The sequence below is a fragment of the Gobio gobio genome (assembly GCF_949357685.1).
Source record: "Gobio gobio genome assembly, chromosome: 17".
NCBI classification, from domain to species: domain Eukaryota; kingdom Metazoa; phylum Chordata; class Actinopteri; order Cypriniformes; family Gobionidae; genus Gobio; species Gobio gobio.
In genome coordinates, this window is record NC_137110.1 from 22666741 (window position 1) to 22689215 (window position 22475).

The 22475-nt window shown below is 37.3% G+C and overlaps 1 protein-coding gene across 1 annotated transcript in view; it reads left to right on the forward strand.

The window, feature by feature from the left end:
* Positions 1–22475, forward strand: part of pex5la (peroxisomal biogenesis factor 5-like a) — a 105775-nt gene that overhangs the window by 34821 nt on the left and 48479 nt on the right. The window contains exon 2 of the mRNA XM_079840188.1: positions 15464–15568. Coding sequence (XP_079696314.1) covers positions 15464–15568 — 105 coding nt within the window. The remainder of the gene's footprint in view (positions 1–15463; positions 15569–22475) is intronic.

The following is a 22475-nucleotide window of genomic DNA, read 5'->3' on the forward strand; positions in this document are numbered from 1 at the left end:
TCATTCATAAATAGGGCATGCAAGTTCAGATTTTACTGTACTTGTGGGGACACTTATGCCCCGTCCACACAAAGCCAGAGCTTTCCCTATCCAATCTTTTTTTCCCCTCGTTTCAAGAAATATCCGCGTACGCACTAAACCACTAAAACCGACTCAAAACGATGTAGTATACATGCCAGGCCAGTATGTGGCGCTGTAATTCTGCCACAGAAATACCCTAAAAACGAAGAAGAAGAGTTATGGCTAGAATGAGTAAAGCAATGGTAGGAAATTATGCAAAATCTCACAATAAAATAAGAATTAATCAATTTGCTACTTACCAGTTGTGTTTTATTAACACCTACACCTACCCCAACCCTAAACCTACCCTTACAATAATACAAATACAGTAATTAAATGACACAATATTGGTGTGCGCATGCCCAGTGCCCGTAGTTGTATTCATTTCTAGTCTTTCCCATGCTGGACGTGGTGTGATGACATCACCGTTTCACAAAATATACGGATTGGCTGTACACATGAAAACACAATGGGTGTCGTTTTCAGATTAATCCACTTTGGGACCCGGTTTAAAAAAATATCGGATTCATGCTCCCAAAACGCCGGATCCGTGCGTACGAAATGCTGATATGGTAAAAAATGTTTACGTATAGAGCTAAACGCGTCTCCGTGTGGACGGGGCCTTATGCTGCGTTCCAGGCAGGTTTTTGAGCCCGTAAATTACAACTTCAAACCACGACTCACGACTTTGTAGTGTTCCAGGCAAAGTCACGCCAAACTGCCTGAGCGCAAGGAATTGTGTGGTAATTAGATGTAAACAAAGCATGGCGGACCGTACGGGGTGTATGCTCATTTGCAATCATTTCTATCGTCAATGGTGCTTACTCCTTGCTTATTTGAGGGAAACGGAGGAGAAAAACAGCGCAGACGGCAAGAAAAGCTGTTATACCGTTTATTTTACGTTATTTGTATATTTGTTTCATAAACACTGCATCCGTAGGGGCTGCCATTGTTGCTTCGCGGGCTATGTGACGTCAAAACTCGTAACTGGGAGTACATCGATCTAGTACGAGTTCACGGGTGGGAAGTCACGGGTTTGGCTGCCGTTCCAGTCCACTTTCACGGGTAGAAGGTTGGAAAAACACGGGTTACGGGTTGCCTGGAACGCAGCATTAGTCCCTACATTGTAGGCAGCACTGACCTATGAACACACACAAAAATCGAATTAAAATGTATTTTCCTTTTCAAAACAATTTAAAAGAATATGCGTTAGCTGTGTTTTAATAGCTGTTATGTGTGGACAAAAATGCAATTGGAATATCTTATATTCTAAATGATTGCAAAATGTGTTAGCACCTCATCTTCTTTATGTATGGTAAGCATGTCAAAGGTAAACAATCTTTCAGACATGCCATTAATATAGTTCTTGTTCTTGATGTAAGGTGAGAATTGTCAGGATTGCCAGGTCTGTTCAGGAAATTGAATGTAGTTTACCTCGAGAGCAAAAAAAGAACATCCAAAAGCCTATGAGAGCTCAGTACCATAAGCCTCAGTCTCATCCTTATGAACAGCGAGATCATTCTCGCCATTCCCTAATCCTATAGCTTCACACCTTTGCGATCCAGCAAAGATAAAAAAATGTCTTGTGGGACATTTTTTATGGGGAATGTTTTGACCTCAGGTCGCACATATGCGGGCAGCTTTTCCAGCTCTTTTCCTTAGAGACCAAAGAGGATTCGTCCTAGGACAGTCCTAGTGATGCACCACAAAGGAGTAGCCTCCCAAGAGCCAGAGGAGAAAGTTAGGACACCCATTAATTGGAGACCCTTAAGACTCAGGCTGGCTAAATAATGGCGATAATAGGCTTTGCCGCTATAGAACAAGGGATTTGGAAACAACAGACTGTGCAGGGCATTCACAAAGTCCCAAAACACATTCTGAAGGGTTCTGATCACCAAAAACTGGTCATGCATAGGGGTGCGGCTCATTACCAGCTCTCCGCCCAGTCATTATATTCTCATTAAACAGTCAACAACAAATCATGAGGAGATGATCAGGTCACCCTGCAGAACAAAGTGGACAGGAAGTGTGCGGCTTTCATAGCTTTATACAGTGTTTTTTCAAGGGGTCAATTACAGGTTTTGTGTAATGTATATTCTCAGTTACCACCAGCTCAGAGACGCGAGCAGTGCCTTTTATCTGAATATTTTCACTGTTACATCCTGAATTTTATGTCCTTGTGGTTTCGTATAACATATACAAACATGCATCCCCATCTCAGGAAATAGGTAATGCAATGCAATGCAATCTTCCTTTACCTTTCTCTCTCTCTCTCTCTCTCGCCGTGCCACCATTTTTGCATGCTGAGGCATGAACCAATTATTTCACATAAATAGATTGGTTTCCTTTGGCACGTTGTTTATCATTCTGGGTTGGTAAATTTGTTTGTGTCACCGTAATTATTCCTCCATGTAATATCTTCAATGCTCTTGTTTCATTTTTTGAGAAGATGGCTCATGAAGCAGCTTTACAGCTATCAACAAGGGTAATTAAAAAAAGTAATCTTAAATCAACATACACATCAAAACACTGCGATGAAACGCTTAAATTACTATATATTCACATCACCCCGCAATTACTGTAAAATACTACAGCCTTAACGAGTCTCAAGGGCATTGGTGACATTGCTGAAAGTTACGCAGAGCCTCCTCTACCATGTTGCCAAAAACTGACCCCATAAGGGAGGATGGGGTTAAGACGCCACCCAATGGAACATATTTAGACATGAGTTCAGAATCACCAAATATTTTTGCTAGGGAAAATAAATGGAAACATTGGCAAGTATAACTGTTTATATAGAAAATGTAAATGATGTTATCAGATGTTTGCAAAATGTATAAAATATATCTGATAAAAAAATGAATTTTTTGATGTATCAATAATGTAAAATGCTCCAATGTTCTAGTTAAATATACATTTGATCAATTTATTTCACTCAGAATTAATACATTTTCATGACTGGAAGAAGAAAAAAATCACAGAATCACAGTCAAGGAAATTAAAAATTTGTTTTACATTTATTAAAGACATTTTATAACAATGAAGTGATAAATATATTAATATTTATCATATCATTAAATATTTTTTATTACTATAAATACTATTATTTAGTTGTTCCTCATGCCTTCATGTGTATATCTCTGTACTGCACCTTTAAGTTTATACAAACATACAGCAACTAGTTAAAAAATTAAATGGGTTTAATTTAAACAAAATTATTTTTTTGTCTTCGTCCCTTTCCTCAATAGTTGTGTGTACACTCACCTAAAGGATTATTAGGAACACCATACTAATACTGTGTTTGACCCCCTTTCGCCTTCAAAACTGCCTTAATTCTACGTGGTATTGATTCAACAAGGTGCTGAAAGCATTCTTTAGAAATGTTGGCCCATATTGATAGGATAGCATCTTGTCGTTGATGGAGATTTGTGGGATGCACATCCAGGGCACGAAGCTCCCGTTCCACCATATCCCAAAGATGCTCTATTGGGTTGAGATCTGGTGACTGTGGGGGCCATTTTAGTACAGTGAACTCATTGTCATGTTCAAGAAACCAATTTGAAATGATTCGAGCTTTGTGACATGGTGCATTATCCTGCTGGAAGTAGCCATCAGAGGATGGCATGGTGGTCATAAAGGGATGGACATGGTCAGAAACAATGCTGAGGTGGGCCGTGGAATTTAAATGATGCCCAATTGGCACTAAGGGGCCTAAAGTGTGCCAAGAAAACATCCCCCACACCATTACACCACCAGCCTGCACAGTGGTAACAAGGCATGATGGATCCATGTTCTCATTCTGTTTACGCCAAATTCTGATTCTTACATCTGAATGTCTCAACAGAAATCGAGACTCATCAGACCAGGCAACATTTTTCCAGTCTTCAACTGCTCAATTTTGGTGAGCTTGTGCAAATTGTAGCCTCTTTTTCCTATTTGTAGTGGAGATGAGTGGTACCCGGTGGGGTCTTCTGCTGTTGTAGCCCATCCGCCTCAAGGTTGTGCGTGTTGTGGCTTCACAAATGCTTTGCTGCATACCTCGGTTGTAACGAGTGGTTATTTCAGTCAAAGTTGCTCTTCTATCAGCTTGAATCAGTCGGCCCATTCTCCTCTGACCTTTAGCATCAACAAGGCATTTTCGCCCACAGAACTGCAGCATACTGAATGTTTTTCCCTTTTCACACCATTCTTTGTAAACCCTAGAAATGGTTGTGCGTGAAAATCCCAGTAACTGAGCAGATTGTGAAATACTCAGACCGGCCCGTCTGGCACCAACAACCATGCCACGCTCAAAATTGCTTAAATTTCCTTTCTTTCCCATTCTGACATTCAGTTTGGAGTTCATGAGATTGTCTTGACCAGGACCACACCCCTAAATGTATTGAAGCAACTGTCATGTGATTGGTTGATTAGATAATTGCAATAATGAGAAATTGAACAGGTGTTCATAATAATCCTTTAGGTGAGTGTATATGGACATTGTATTGTATCATACAATATTTATAATTCTTTGTGTACACTTTTCTCCTTCAAATAAATAAATAAATACCAAATATAAATTATAATATGTAAATTATAATTCATTCATCTAATTAGTCATTTTTAAAGAAGGTTTTTTCATGGAATTAATAAGTAAGTAGGTTACTTATTAAGTAGGTTGCTTTACCCCAAGGGTCTAACATTACTTTGTCACTTAAAATAAAAACATATTTTCACTGTCCAATCTAAATGTATGATTCCTCCGTCATCAAATATACAGTATATAGGAACTTCTGATATTTAATGTGATGAGTTATATATTCACATAATCTGTGTTATCTAGTGACAAAAATGTCAACTAACAACAAAACTGATGGAATAAATCTCACAAATGTTGATCTTCAGATGAAATGTCAAAATTAAGAGGATGGCATTTCAATAAATGTGTTGAAATTAGATTTAGTTGCCAAGAACACAATTGCTTCATTTTACCATAAAAGTCCCATTCATTAATATAACAATTCTAAAGTATGAACTTTCAAGTCTTAGTTGCTGATTTGGTTACGGCAATGGAAAGGTAAGGCAAAAAAGAAAACTCAACTTCGAGTTAACAAGACTTTAATTGGCTGGCATGTATTCTTAACTCTGCCCTCAGATGTTGAAGGTGCTTTTGTGCACCTGAATGTGCTCTGCAGGGGCTCTCTGAGTTTAGCATTAGCATTTAACATGTCGGCAAAGAACAAAGGAAAATGAGAAAGAAAGCTTTTACACAGAACCTGACCTTTAAATTGTTCTTCCTTGGTTTTGTGGGCAATGGTGTTGGTGCTGCAGTGGCGAGTATTTCATTATCAAGATTACTTGTGCTTTACAATAAAAATTTGTCCAAAGAGACTCATGGAATAGACAATGATGCCACATAACAAGGGTTCAGTGAGTCAGATACAAGAGAATGGCTAAAGGCAGCAAAGCCAGATGAGAGACCTATTTAATGGCCACAACGAGCATCAGCGCAAGGACATCTAGATGCCCGCTGATTGCAGGGAACTCTGTCTTTTCCTCTAGCAAAGAAACTCAATGTAAACTGGAATGTGTGAGTCAGATTTTGGACATTGCATATCAAGTGATTGTTTGCTTTATTTTGAATAAATTGAACGGGTAGCTATATTTTAGTCTTATTTTCAGCATACTTACTTTGATTAGCTGGTTCAGGTGTGCTTACTTGGGGTTGGAGCTAAACTTTGCAGGACAGTGGCCCTCCGGGAGTGCGATTGGACACTCCTGAGATAGAATGTCCGAATTCATAGTATTGAGAAACTTTGGCCTTCTGCCAAGATTCTGAATTGCATCAGGAGTAGGAGTGAGTAGGAGTTATAAATGGCGTAAGGTGACAAACTGACACTGCAAGTCAATGACAACATGGCAGATAAAGTGCTAGATTTCATTCATATTACATGCATTTATATAGAATATACTTTTTAACGAAATAAGTTCCTCATCAAATGTAGAATCTCAGACAGTATGCCATTTTTGGACATAGCTAATGTCTCTGTGATTGAATCACTGAATCATTCATTAAACCAATCGGTTCAGAAACACTGATTCAATCAGGAACGAAACATCATGTTTGTGTTGGTCAGAAACACAAATGGTAAATTTTGCTGTGGCAACTGACAATTCTGTGTCTAACATAAAAGTTACTTAGTATTTTTCATTAAATATACTTAATATTAACTTCCATGACCATCTCTGAAACTAGCTAGTACTTTCCAGGTGTACTAATCTATATTTCTGCACAACTATCTCAATATGTGAGACCTCCTTCTGAATAAAGTTGGTCAGAAATTTTCCCAGATTATCAGAACAATGTATTCCATCTCTGCTTAGTCCCTGAAATGCTCTAATTAGATCAGCAGCCGAAATTGCTCCCAGCACAGGGAGAAAATTAAAATCATTAAATGAGCGGGAGTCCGCCACATTTGTAGGGCACAATTCTGTGTGCTGCATGACGTACTGCTGCAGCTGCAAATTGGCATAAATGACCACATTGAAGAATTGTTTATATTTATAACACGGGACATGCAATCTCTCACAGCACTTCACTTTAATACCCTTTGTTAGAACCAGCTGTGACTGTAGAGCACTGTGGTTTGGCATGTAAAGGCTAGCGGTTTGTATTAGGACACAGTGGGTAATGTAAATGCAAGCACCTCTGAGAGTGTCAAAGCAGTAGCTCTTTTAAGAGATTGGAACCTCTGCTGATACATCAGTCATAAACATTTAAAGGTGGCAAGCAGGCGTGATGAATCAGATCCAGGAACTTTGAGCTGCCCTGAGGAGAAACGTCTTTAAAATGATTTTCTTCAGTGGTGGTGTGGCCATGCAAGACTCTATTATTCCTATCTAATAGGGATCTTAATATTTTTACATACTGTGCCTACCATATAACTTACAATGTTTAAAGATGGAAATCATATTTGGAAATCATAATTAAATTAACAAATATGATTTTATTTAATATATTATTACATTTGTTACTTTTAGTACATTGTTATTTTTATTGTATATTCCAATTAAGATTGAAGTATATTCCAATTAATATAAAAAAATTCTTCATTTTTGGATGTTTTTGGATAATATTGTTTTATATGGAAATAATTTCTTAGAGTTTTTTTATATGTCCTCAATTGTACATTCCATACTGTTAATTGTACAGAACTGTCTTTGTAATATGCCTTTGACACAAACAAAAAACAGTTCCTTTATGCTGTTATGGAGGAAAACAACAACATGTTTGTCAGTAAGTAGCAATAGATTTGATGAATTCTGTGCAGTTTTGTGGTATTAATTGGTTTGTTTCTAAAATATTTAGCGGAGGTCTCAGCATGACGACTCTCTAAATCGAGATGAAAACCTAACAACGCTCCCCTAAGGGTGGTTCTGCCAAGGAGGCTCACAGAGAGCCATACAACACGGCACGACCACCCCGACTGGGCTCTATTAACGAAGGCCCTGTGATGTCGCCCATCAACTCTCTAAAATGATTGGAAGACTAGCTACATTCTACACCAAGGACGTTAAAAGAACACGCCGACTTTGGGGGATTTTAGCTTATTCACCGTATCCCCCAGAGTTAGATAAGTCCATACATTCCATTCTCAAGTCCATACATACAAACATACCATTCTCATTAAATAGGCTAACTTCCGTCAACATAACCAACATGACAACCTGCTTGCACAGAGAGGGTGCTGGGGACTATTTTGAGGCGCTGTGTAATATCATTGCGCCGCTGCATCCATGGTACAGCACAAAGTTCCTTGATTATTACGCAGGAATGAGAGTATAGTTCCTAGCCATATCGGTCAAAAAAAAGGTAGAAAAATCGCAACTTTTCATTCTCTGTCAGTCTTAGTACACGATGTAACTATACACATCACACCATGTAAATAGGAAAATTTTGGCGTTATTTTGTCACTTATTGAGCAGTAGGCTAGCTGGAGCCATTTACCTTCAGTCTTTGTGCTAAGCTAGGCTAGCGGTGGCTGTGTCAGACAGAGTTATGGCACGCACGGAGATGAGAATGGTATGTATGGACTTATCTAACTCTGGGGGATACGGTGAATAAGCTAAAGTCCCAAAAAGTCGGCGTGTTCCTTTAAGAGGCTCAAAAAAGAGTCCTAACAACTCAATACTGCTATACAGGCAAAGCCCAATGGCTTTAGCTGGATGACTCTCTAAAGCGAAAGGAGACCTAACAACACTTTACTATAAGAACAGATAGTCAAGAAGGCTCACAGAGAGCCATACAACCTAACACCACTGTTCATATCTAGCGCCTAAGAGCGGAGGCCTCAACATGACGACTCTAGATCAAGAGGAGGCCTAACTACGTTCTATGCAATGACTGCTTACCAAGAAGGCTCAAAAGGCAGCTCTACAACCTGATACTGGAGCTCCGGGGGGCAGAGGTCTCAGTAAAATAACTCTCCAAAACGAGAGGAGACCCAACTACACTTCCACTGGAAGTCACACTGGGGAGCCTCATAGAGCCAAACGTATCGAAGGCACTGCCCAGGCTGAGCTCTGAAAAGACGGAGGCCTCAGCATAATGACTCTCAAAACTAGAGGAGACCTTAGCCATTCTACCAAGGAGGCTCACGAGAGCCAACGACTCGATAGTACCAACCTGGACGGATTCTGAGAGTGGAGGCCTCAGCAAAATCACTCTCTAAAAAGAGAGGAGGCCTAACTATGCTCAACTTAAAAACCCAATATCCAACAATCAGAGGGCAGGAATATAAATAATAAAACACTGCAAAACAACATCATAGCTCCATCCTCAGGGCCTGATGTAAGCACATGTTGGAAGCCTCTAACACACCCCACCTGACCTCAAAAGAAGGAATGAGGCAGATGTTATTTGGCCTCTGCATCCCGAGAACACTGAGCGTGTTTACTCTGGATGACGCTCCAGAGTATGATGCTCATCCTCATAGAGATTTGGGGCATGGACCTGGACCGCCGAGGTATATAGGTCTTAAAGGCTGCAGACCGCGCCTTCGCCTCTCTGAACTTCCTGACCACCATCTCAGTGGATGTACAGAAAAGCTCAGAGGGTGAAATCGGAAATCACAGATCTTGTGTATCATCAGGTGTCAGATAGCACTGACACGGATGTACGCATTTCCGGAAAGATTTTGCTGCCGTAACTGCCTTCGACACGTCACAAACAAACGGCTCTTGAGGACAAGAAAGCGGATGATGTGTTATACTGTTATACTATATCAGTTGTGACGTCATGGGCCAATGTTATTGTTGTGTTTTGACGCGTGCTTCAGACACCGGTCATGCTGTAGACATTCCCCATTAGCGTCCTAGGACACAGTTCGAGTTCCCATCCGAAATGGAACCAATCAAGGCATGAGTTAGATTCATTATATATTTCAAAACCAACAACAGTGTTAAATGCTTTGTAACCATTTGCAGAGAGCATGTTTGAGTCGCTTATCTCGCTGTCTTGCACCCACTGCAGATATAGTGCTGTATGAACGCAGCTGTATTAAGCACAAAATATGGGACTGACAACTATATTTTAGTGCTGTGTAAAAAATTCACTATAAGTACAAGTCCAAATATCGGTACTTTCACTGCCATCTCGTCGTATTGAGTTAGGATAGCCCCTGGATGTTTTCATTTCAGATGATCCTGCAAGTTGTGGTACTGTGATAAGCCATTTCAATTTAACAGAGCGTGCAGAGATGTTTACAACTTTTTACCATACGGTTCTATGGGCTTCCATAGACTCAAGAGTAGAAGCAGAACGCCAACAGATACAATAGGTGCCTACACACCTTCGGTGCTTGGCCACTAAATATAGCTGCAAGCAGCAATTAAGGGGCCAAGCACAAAGAAGGCATGATAAGACATGCGAGCATGGCTAGGAGCATCAGACAAACTGGAGTAATGAGTAATTTGTTTCTAGCCTTACCGTTCAAAAGTTATTAGCATAAATGTACGTGAAACTTTGCACAGTTGGTCGCACTAGAGTCTCTAACTTTCCTGAAAGAGGTTCTATGGGCTGCCATCAGTACCGTAAGTGTGCCAGAGTGTCTGGTTTCTAATTCGCCCTTGAATAGTTTTTTTTTCTCTCATTAAAACCAAAGAAGATAATCATTTATTGTATATCAAGAGTAGGGACACGTTTGTGAGCATTTTGTTTTGTGGTTTCACTGGAATGAATAGAGAGTTTCCACAAACAGCCTTAAGCGATCAATTGAAGCTGGGTTTTTTTGTGTGAGAAGATTGTGAAGTGTCAAGAGAAAACTGTTGCCTTCCACCACTGAAGGCAACAGCAGCAACGAGCACTCAGCATGGTTTCAAAAACAACACGTTCCAGCACCAGAACGCCTCTTATTTAACACAAACGAATGAATTGCTAATTACCTGGAGATGTACATCAGTGCTGAAAGATGTTTCAAAAAGTAGTGGGGACCGTACCGACGCTGGCAAAAAGTGCATGGGGACACATCCCACCCCTCCCGCAAAATACGCCTGTGGCTGCCATAGATTTCCAGAGTCTAAGAAGAAGAACACTAACAGATACAATAGGTGCACTCTAAGAAAGAACTCATTGGACAAACTCAATTTAATTGAGGGCAGGTTTTCCATCCAATAAATTTGTGTAGTCCCAACTAAAAAAAAAACTAATTCATGCAATAAAATGTAATTGAGTTGGTCCAACTCAATTTTGGACAATGTAATGAGTTGGTCCAACTCAATTTTATCAAATACAGTTTAAATGATATTTATATACTTATAACATGACTTTTTTATATTTGTCCAACTTAAATTAAAACATTTAATTGGAAAATCTATTATAAGCAGTTTTATTTATCATCATACACAATGACTGACTATAATGAAAATATAAGAAAAGACTGGTGTCGCTCCAGACATTAGCATGGGTGCCCACAGCCTAAACACAGGCGCCACTCTTCAGCATAATAGTAACCACAAAATTAAAAAAAACATTACATAAACTCCTCTAAATATCCAACATAACTGAAAATTAAACACTAACATTTACTAACATTATCTTCCCTTTTACAGAAAAACACATAAAATAACACTTTAATCCCTAAATTTACTCTCTGGAGTCCCTTGCAAAGCATGCTGGGAACCACAGATCCAGTGCCCAGTTAGTTATGTCAACACAAATATTTAATGTAGTTTTAACACAAATGAATTAAGTAAATTTCAGTTTTAAATATATTAGGTTGATTGAACACAATTAAATTAAGTTGTGACAAAATTAGATACATTTAAGTTAAGTGAACATAATTTAAATGTGTCATATTTATGAAGGGCCTGAATTATTTTTTTAAGTGTACGCATTTTTTTGAGCGGTGGTTGGCCCCTAATTATTATGTTGAGTTCACTGGCATTCAAAATGTTTAAGATTTAACTTGACTTTTAGTAGTAGAATCCCTGTGAGGACATCTCCCAACATGTGTCTCTTCATTTCACAGCCACAGTTTATTTTTGTTACAGGCCCTTCTTAACTGCCCCTCTTGTACAGACATGTAATATTAGAAGAAGCGCAGTGTTTTGTTCACACATAATGGCAATTGGTCCTGAGTCCAGTGGGCAGTCAAGGCTATTTAATATGAATGTTCTCTTTGAAGCTGCAGGCAGATCCTGCAAATGGACCAAGTCCTGCCAGGAGCTGAACTAGAGATGCATCAAAAAGCCATGCATTATCCAAGCTACTGTTACATAATCCAAAGACTATGCAGAGTGCAAGGCTGCAAGCACCAGCTCTGGAGCAGTTCACCGGGTTGTGCACTATTCAGATGTGACATGAGAACACCTTTTAAATTCAGCTCCTGAATTTGAAGTAGAATTTATATTTATGTTTGTTATTTATTTTATTGACCGCAATGGAAGAACACTTAATTTCTCTGAATGCTTTAATACCCCTAAATCATCAAAATGGAGCCAAACAACTTTAAGCAGCTTACAACGAACATAATTTTTTTTGTCAACTTCTGTTGGACTAATGAAATTCCTCCTGCTGTGCAACTGTGTTGCATTTCTTTGAATTGCAGTTCCATAAAGTCATTTACCTCTCATTTGAATTTATCTTCCAATTCAATTTCCAATTCATGAATAGAAAAGGATCCACTGAAATTCAGAATTTTGCCCAACCCCATGTCACACTTCACAAACGGATTACTGCTATCTTCCTAATTGCTGCTAAATAGGTGGAATATATAGAACCCATGCATTGTGCCTACAAGATAATTTGGATACATGATGATTAACAAATGAGAATATAATTTGGAAATGTGACACATTGTGCATGCAGGAGATGTTAATTTACACATTTGTATAAAAAAAAGGTGGGAATACTACTGTTAAATCAACTGAGTGTAATCAATTATTTGAGATATCACCTTTTTGAGGAAGTGATCAGTGAAAAATGGCAGACATTTTTTACTCATCAAGGAAACTATTAGTTCAGCACCACTGATACCAGCTGATACCAGGCACTTGTGAGATTATTTAAATCGTAAACTGCGTTAATAGCAGCATTACACTCACTATTTGTTTATTTCCACAACTAATTTGCGGTCTCATAAATTTTGAGATCAACACCTGTAGTTTCAGTAAACTAAAGCATATTAGAATGCTTTTTGAAGGATCACGTGACACTGAAGACAGGAGTAATGGCTACTGAAAATTAAGCTTTGCCACAACAGGAATACATTACATTTTTAAATATATATTAAAATAGACAATGGTTACTTTAAATTGTAATAGTATTTCACTGTTTTTAATATATTTTTGATCAAATAAATGCAGTCTTGGTGAACATAAGATATTTGATTGTTTCTCCTTTCAACCAAAAATATAGGTAAAATGTTCTAATACCGTGATATCACAAAGGCATTCACAATTCAATTTCCATTATATTATATTCAGTTTATTTTTTCATGTTTTGTATCTGGAGGCCTTGAGACCCCCAGGCAAATAATGTAATTGCGTTGACGTGTGTTATTAATTCAAATGTTGTCTTAAGAATAATAAAAGTATTTTAGTATCCGTCTGATGTGAAATGTTAAATATTTTCTTGAGCTATTACAGTTTTTCTTAGTCGCTTTGGTAAATTTCTCGAATCATCCTGGACATTTGCAAAACAGCAAGTGCATTCCTCAAAACAATTCGTACAAATAGCAAAACACCATGGATTACCTGCAAAAGCCAGTCTCTTGCTCAAAATCCTTTGTTCATCTCTCAAAAGTAAATATCTGTGTCAATGAACATGTCAGTGCCATCAGAATGACAAGTCCTTGTGTCATTGTGTATGAATAAGACACAAATTGCTTAGTCATATTGTCAATATAACTGTACTCTGGAGGGATGTTCTGAGGAAATATGGCTAAAATTTTGATGACAATTATTGTAAATTGTAGGTTACACCTTAGTGTATGTGGGAGTTTGAATGCAAGAGACTGGACAAGATTCACATTTATGCTTTTACTGTTTGTACTGTAATTTGTTGACAGACCATGTCATTGCGATACAGAAAGGAAAAGACAGCACTGCATAGCACAAAGAAAAAAACCCCAGAAAAACAAAAGTAGAAATGTGAACATCTAACGGAAATGTATAGAAATATGCTTGACATTTTATGACAACTTGTTCAACCATTTTGCATGTAAAGACTTATGCTATGAACTAATGCCTAAATGTTGTGGGGGGTGAGACTATTCAACAGAGACCCAATATAATACATTTTGATCAACATGACATAAGCAACTGATAATGTAGGAAACAGCAGAGAATTGTACATAATCATTTGCATGGATGTACACAAGCATTTGCAACTTGTTCAAAGAAATGAGATACTGCTTTTTTGATGTGCACAAGTGACACAATGATGTGAAGATTGAACAGGTAGCTTTGAGAATTTCAATTCTGATCTGAGAAATGTACCAAAGCGACTGAGAAAAACTGTAAAATGGCCTTGGGAACCGCAAACAGAACATGAGGGTTTAATCAGAGGGCAACAGGGCAAAGATGACCAAGAGAAATCATGACGCAGAGAAGACTCGTCACTTTGTAAGGACTGCTTACATTTTTAATAAAAAACACTTACACTTTATATCAGTCAACTAAGACGTAGAAGTTTGTCTGCAAACACAGGTGTTTTTTGTCTCCTTTAATAGCATTAAGTTCTCTGGAGAGATGTCTCTCAGGTCACGTACACACAATGGCACTAGACCACTAAGACACAATCCCAGGGTTGAGTGAATGAATTGAGAATTGAGCACTTCTCGTTTTAAGAATGACGACAGTGTGATTCAGAGAAAGAGATTACTTTCCTTATCTCTAATGGCAGAGCCATGCTAGATTACACCATCAGGGAATACATTTTATCGTAAAAAAAGATGGCTGGAAAGTTTTAAGGTGTAAATTGTGTTTTTTTTAAAATATATATATATAAATAGAATTAGATTTTGCAAAGATGCAGTATTTCATCTTTATGAAATCTAATACTCACGTCACCACACCAAACTAGAATTTGAAATGTAGAGGTGGATGGGGTTTTATCCGAGACTCATTTTATCAAATGAGACTTTAGCAATGGATGTTTTACCACTGACCATGTTTTTAAGGGATTCATTGAATTTCAAAGAAATTCTGTAATTTTTCTTTTTAATTGAAATGTAATTAGTAATGTCATTTTTATTTAGAAAAGCACTGTTTTTCCAAGACAAACTTTGAATGTTGGCTTGATAAAGCCTTATTTGAAAGTGTTGAAAAAAAGTTTACAAATCTTTGAAGTTTGAAGCATTATTGACCAAGAATAGAATGATAGATAGAATGATGGCCAGATAGATATAATGATGGCCAGATAGATAGATAGATAGATAGATAGATAGATGCATTTACTCAGTGCAAATTAAGCCAAGTTGAACAGAGCTGTCCAATTCAATTTAACCCATTATGTAACTTGGCCTTGGAGCAATAGGATGTCGTCTTCCCCAGGGGAGGCAGTGGCTGAATCCTCAAGTGACTGACTGTTCAGAATGGCCATACGTCTCTGTGTCTGTAGCTCAGATAAAAGCAGTTGACAGCAGCTACCCTTATCACTTGCATGACTGTGGTGGCCTCTTTGTGATATCACACTTCATCACGCAAAGTAATCCAAAGGGTGACGTGAGAAAGAACATACTGTCACTCCATACAGCTGTTTTCATGTGTGGCTTTAGGCAGTGTTTCCTTTTGCTGTGTGTTGTTGACACTCAGTGTGATCATATTAATCTTACATAGCATATAAGCACCGTAGGACGAATAATACTTGGAATACCTAAATATTCTGTCCTGACACAAGTCATTGTTGATTTCACTGTTGTAGGGGAAAGACTCTAGGGCTGCAGATAAGACCGTTGCCATGGTCCTGAAGGAGATACCCAATAAGGCGTCCTCAGAAGGCAAGCCCCTCCTCACGGTGACAAACAAGGTGGGCAGAACTACTGCAGCTACCGCAAGAGAGAGACAGCACCTCCGTTCACGCTGCATGATGATAACCAATGGCAAGGCTTTGACCATCACATGTCTAATCTCTACCATTTAGCCTAAAAAAAATCAGTGTGTCTCTGCCATCATAAATGTCTAACCGACAACACAACAGCTAACACTGGCTTTTTTTTATTTAATTCAGAGCAGCTCTGTGGGGTATAAAATTGAGCTTTTCACATCAGGCAAGGCTTGTCACTAGCAATAGAATGGGGACAATAGAAATGATCATTTCAGATGGACACATGGGCCACACACATGGATTTAAATCGTAGCCTTACAGTATGTTTAGAGAGGGTCAAGGATTTTACACACCCAAATAAAGATCACATATTCAAGCTGCAAATATAGGGAAACACTTCACCACATACTTCTAAATTGCAATATACCCTAATTTAATATATTTAACATTATTTTGCTAATATTTTACATAGCGATGCACAATATATCAGTAATATATCAGTTATTAGACTGTGCAAACTCATTTCCACCTATATTTACATTGCCGTCATCTAATGCTTGATACATTTCTAACAATGTTGCAAATACCAAAATGAACATACATTTTTCATATTGCACTTTATGTTATCATGTCTAAATTCACTTCGCTTAAAGGGATAGTTCACCCAGAAATGAAAATTAGCCCATAATTTACTCACCCCCAAGTCATCCTAGGTGTATATGACATTCTTCTTTCAGACGAATAAAATCTGAGTTACATTACAAAAGTCCAGGCTAATCCAAGCATTAGAATTGGATTCAAAGTTGCTCTGTTTTTGAAGTCCATAAAAAGTGCATCTGTCCATCAAATAACATGCTCCACGCGGCTCCGGGGTGTTAATAAAGGCCTTCTGGAGCGAATCAACGCATTTGTGTAAGAAAAATATTCATATTTAAAACTTTACCAAGTCAACATTCGGCCGACCGCCTTCTGTGGAAAAGTGTTGAATGTTGAAAGTGAAACTCAAGATGCGTACGTGACGTCATGACGAGCGGACCTGGTCGCGTTAGTCTTTCGATCGGCAGGGGAACTTTCAACAATTTTTCCATATATTGAACAGGGAAGGCGGTCGGCCGAAAGTTTACTTTATAAAGTTTTAAATATGGATATTTTTCCTACACAAATGCATCGATTCGCTTCAGAAAGCCTTATTAACACCCCAGAGCTGCGTGGAGCATGTTATTTGATGGGCAGATGCACTTTTTATGGACTTCAAAAACAGAGCAACTATGAATCCAATTCTAATGCTTGGATTAGCCTGGACTTTTGTAATATAACTCGTAATATAACTTTATTCGTCTGAAAGAAGAATGTCATATACACCTAGGATGACTTGAGGGTGAGTAAATTATGGGCTAATTTTCATTTTTTTGGTGAACTATCCCTTTAACAATCATTTAAAATTATTTATTTTAGTTTTTAGAGTTTTTTATTTTTCATAAATAGTATGAATATACAGAATTGTAATAGTGTATATGCCGTCTCTTATTTTACATGCAACAAGCTACATGATATGAGAGCAAACCCAAATTTATTTGATGCTGGAATCTTTCTGGCAAAAATACATTTCCTTGCTCTTCCGTGGTTGATATTATTCTAGTGTCATAGCTTTATAGCTCATCTTGATGTTGCCTGTGTGGTCTGTGGCTCGTTCTGTGTTTTAAAAATATATATTTTGTATGTGTAACTGCCGTCTGTGTAGTACAAGTCTGTGTGTTGTATTGATGTCAGACAGATTCTGAACTATTCAATAATAATTGCATTACTCCAAGCTTATGTAGCACTTAACTGGCATCCACTGTTGCTTCACCAGTCACTAAATGACAGATAATTCAAATATGCCGTTGCAAAGCATGTAGTCGTTCGTTTTGTAATCAGTCGAGAATCAATAGAGCAGTGACCTGAAGCCAACTGCACTCCTTTGCTTTGTCCATACTAGCGTGAAGGTTAGTTTATTTTCAAATCAGGTGAGATCGAACATGGTATGTGAAGCACAGCATCATTCCTCTGTGTAAAGTCATGTCAATACTGATGCCAGTGTTATCAGATCAATACTGACCTATTTAACACAATGTGGAACCTGTAGTAACTTCAGTCCGACTAATGGATAGACAAACAACTAATGGTCCGAATGAGAAGTTGATTTCATTGGCAAAGTTTATTTGGGTGTCATTCGGTTATATTAGGATATTTATAGATAGGATATTTACAAAAAGAAAAATCACTTCTTTTTCTCCGTGTCCCTAAACAATTTAATAGGCTACTGTGGATATTTAAACACCTGCCATCACTTTACAAAAACTGCAGAACTTACCGGCTAGGCTCTGACTTTATCTGAAGAGAAAGATTTTATAATTAGCCAGGAACACTGAATGAATGACATAATGAAATTGTTTTTTAAGGGGTCCTATTATGCTTTTCCACTTTTTCCACTTTAGTTAGTGTGTAATGTTGCATTTTAAGCATAAAAAAGATCCACTACAAAGGGAGATATTTTATTTAACAGAATCCCCTTTTCAAGAACTACAACGAACGGCTCGTTTGGACTACAACATGATTTTTGTGGATCTTATGAAGTCACAATGTTACTCATTAAAATAACCCGCACCCACAGAATATGCAAAAAAGTGGATGAGGCCTGGTTAAGAGAAAGTGTTGTCACTATGCAAAAGAGGTACTGTTTTTTCCACAACATTTACAAAAGTCGTTTGATTGACCTTCCTAAGGCTGACAAACAAAAGTGGTTAAGATTTATAACACTGTTCCAGAACTTTATAACCTCAACGTTTATCTGTGCGCTACACATTTTATGGAGTAAGCTCTCGCTTTTGACAGTTCACCGGTCATTAAGATAATTAACCATGGTTTTGTGACACAATATAATTGTCACGTGCTGAAGAAAGCATGCGAAGGCAAGGATCTAAATGCAGGTTTTTAGTAAAATAACACATTGAACAAAATAACTCCAGGAATAAAGAAACAAAGGAACAAAGACCATTAGGACACACAAACTAGAAGCAACCATAACAAGTACAACAACCCACAAACACCAGTAAGACACAAGCACTATATATACAAAGGGAAGACTAGCTTAACAAGATAACAAGAGGGAGTGGCTAAATTGGAAACACCTGGGAGAACTAATCAACATGAAAAACTACAAAAGAACTACAAAACATGACACAAGACAAGAAATAACAAAAGTCCTCACAAGACAGGGAAACACAGGCTGGGATCATGACAATAATATCAATAAAACATCCCGATTAAGTGGTGGATAACATATAATGTATAAGAAAATTATAGGACGTGTCTATAATGTATAAGAAAATTACAAAAACATACCACTCTGAAATGTCCTGTGAAATCCGTGTTTACAAAATCCTTTCTACATGATCCTCTTGTTCGTTAACATTGTCAGGGTCTGAATCGGGCTCGAACTGGTTTGAAATAACCTTAATATTTACACATAACTGCGAGAGAAGAACTTATGGATAGGCAGGACATTTCCCAAACAAGCAGTGCCAAACACAACACACTGGGCCAGCAAACCAATCACAGCACATTTCGTATTTCGGATGGAGGGGCTTTATCAAAATCGTCGTGTTCGCGCCAGACTGGGAAGGGAGGTGCTGTTATAATGTTTTTTGAACAATCAAGCATGAAAACATATTCTAGTACACCCCAAAAACAAAATCAAGACTTCATAAAAGGGCATAATAAGATCCCTTTAACTTAATTGAAAACACTTTGTCATTGCGAGAACCAGGCGTCCTTATTTATACTTTCAATATTTGACCAAATGAGCAGCCATGCTTGAGTTGCATAAACACTTTCAGTTCCAATATCATATTAATTATACAGTTAATTATACAGGCCTCACACACAATTTATCACTTGAGATAAATAGAATAGTTTTTTAACATGGTAGCCTATTCCTTTTACAGCCAAATACCTCTGAAAATCATTTCTTCATACATAATGCAGTTGTGTATGTTCATGCTGTTATTTATAACACTAATAATTGCCTCAGATGAGCTTTTACCTCCCTCAACATACTTCCCTAACTCTTCCCCCTTAAGACTCCCGCTAGCTAAACTGGCTCCAGGTTCCCTTGACAACAATATCTTGGAGTTACCACCAGGAGCTAAGCCCACGTGACACAATTAGTTGAAGTTTTCCATGACATAATTCAGGATATGCCCTCTTGCTCAAACACTAAGACACAAGTGAAGAGGTACAAAATGCTTGTGTTTTGATAAAGCATAGCTAAGAAGAACTGAAAAAAATAAAATAATAATCCTTATATAGATAAGAAATTCATGAGAAGTCCATCAAAATAATTTTTCTTACATTACCAATTAGTGAGTTTATTCTGTTTTACAATTACTGTAAAATGTTCAGTATCTGGGAAGGGTAATCAGCATTCACAGTAGGAAAGTCAATTTGCATAAATTCTGGTAATTGAAAGCTTAGAAGCTTGGCTTTACAGTGAATATAGGGAATATGATCATCACTTAATCATCACGCTTTTAAATTTGGTGACATATTAGAAGCTCCATTTTCATAGTGTGAAAAAAGAACTGCTTTACATGAAAATGTGATCTGTAAAACCATTATACATTGATAGAATTGTGTCATATATTGATGAAAGGTCTCAACTAGTAGAATACAACACGCATATTTGTTTGAGTTAGAGACCAAACTATACCAAGTATTTGTATGAAAAAGCACCACTGACACATGTAAACAGTACACACATAATGGCTTTTGCGCCACACTTTTGTTTTTAACTTTTCAAAACTTTAGTAAACCATAGTAGATTGCATTCCTTTATTTAGAGCCCAGACAAAACACAAGACAATGCTTAGATCACGGAGTGACATGACGTGCTGCTTAGCCAAAGCTATAGGACTTCCGGGATCGGATTGTGTCGCGATCATGATGCAGTATTTTCCAATGTCATTTGAAATTTCAACCAATGGAAACTGGGGCCTTGTCCGAAATCGCCCCCTACAGCGCAATATCATACAGGTATAAATAAATGTTTAATTGATTATTCAATTTTTTAATTAAATAAATACATAGTTTCCATGAGTTTAAGTAACATCTTTTCATTATTCTCAGCTGTCAATCATGACGTCACACCCGCCGTTAATTAATAATTATTTAATATTAACAGGAATAATATCTTTTGACAAATGCAAAAAAGCTTTAATGATAAAACGTGAAAGATGTGAACAGATTCAATATTTGTTCAACACATCTTGACAGAAATATCACACACAACTCAACAAATTCTCCTTCATGCTTCTGTTGTCAAATGTCTCATTGGCTTAAATGCATGTTTCACTTGTTCAAGGATATGAACAGAAAAAGTAAATGTGTTGTTGTTAAATATTGTAGACATCGATCCGATCAAAATCCATGTGAAAATTATTTTTAACAAAAGAAAATTATGTGTAGGGTAGCGCTGCTCACTTCTGTGGCTGCGGTTCTGAAACTGCTGTTCTGAAACTGCGGTGCTGCGGGCCTGCAGCTGGATACCATTGGGTAAAGCACGTCATGATAATAAGTGTGTTTCACTGTCTAATTTTCGCTCTTCGCATTACCACATGTGAAGTACACCACAAGTACACTTGGAGTATCAGAGGCCGCAGCCAATGGGCCTGATGATTCTCTCCGACGTTTAGGGGACATGACAAAATACATTAATGCGGTCAACCCCCAAATAGTTAAATAATAATAGTTCAATAATAATGTAATAATAATTAAATAAGAACTTTTTATAGAAAACTGAAGTATAAGTAGTCTTCTTGATCTCATGTGAGTGTAGGCCCTACACCATTCTGATGATTAAACTATTGCACCTTTAACTGAAGACACATCAAATGTGTCTCCTTCTCTCAGACAGAACAGCCCAGCAAATCCTCTATCAACTAGATTATGGCAAGCCATTTTGACTTTTATTCATTCCCAGGATATGAATTTGTGATATCGGGAATTCAATGTTCATTATTTAAATGCTAATTCTTGAGATCAGAAATTAGATTTCTACTAGTAGTAACAATGGCAATTTTTGATATCAGGAATTACATTTCCACTTCAATTCTTGATATCAACAATGATATCATCACTTGCAGAAATCGAAGTCTTTATATCAAGAATATAATTCTTGATATCTGTAACTGTATTTTCACTAGTTAAATCTCACCATGGGCTGCCATTTAAATTCATTTGTTGATGTTAAGAATAGATTTTTTACTAGTTAAAATTCCAATTTCACATATCAGAAATAAATTCTTACTAGTAAAAACCTTAATTTTTTATATCAATAATTATGTTGTTACTTATGCTAATGTATATTTCTTGATACCAACAATTAAATTTCTACTAGTAAAAATTTTAATTTTTGATATAAATTATTCGATTGCCACTAGTATCATATATCATGAATGTGATTGTTACTAGTAAGAGAGCCAACAATTCAATTTCTGTAAATGATGACATCATTGTTGATATCAATTATTAAAATTTTTACTAGCGGAAATGTAATTCCTGATATCAATAATTGCCATTGTTACTTGTAGAAATCTAATTCCTAATATCAAAAATAAGCATTTTAACTAGTGAAAATTGAATTCTTGATATCAAAAATTCATATCGTGTGAATGATTAAAAGTCAAAACGGCTTGCCATACCAGATTGCTAATCAGACTGAGTTAATAAAGTAGTCTAACTGTTCTGCAGTATGACTGTAGTTATCTGCTCTAATTACAAGAATGAGTTTTGTCTTCTTAATAACCCGTAATAATGTCAGCAACCAGTTTGTGCCTGAAGTAAAAAAAAC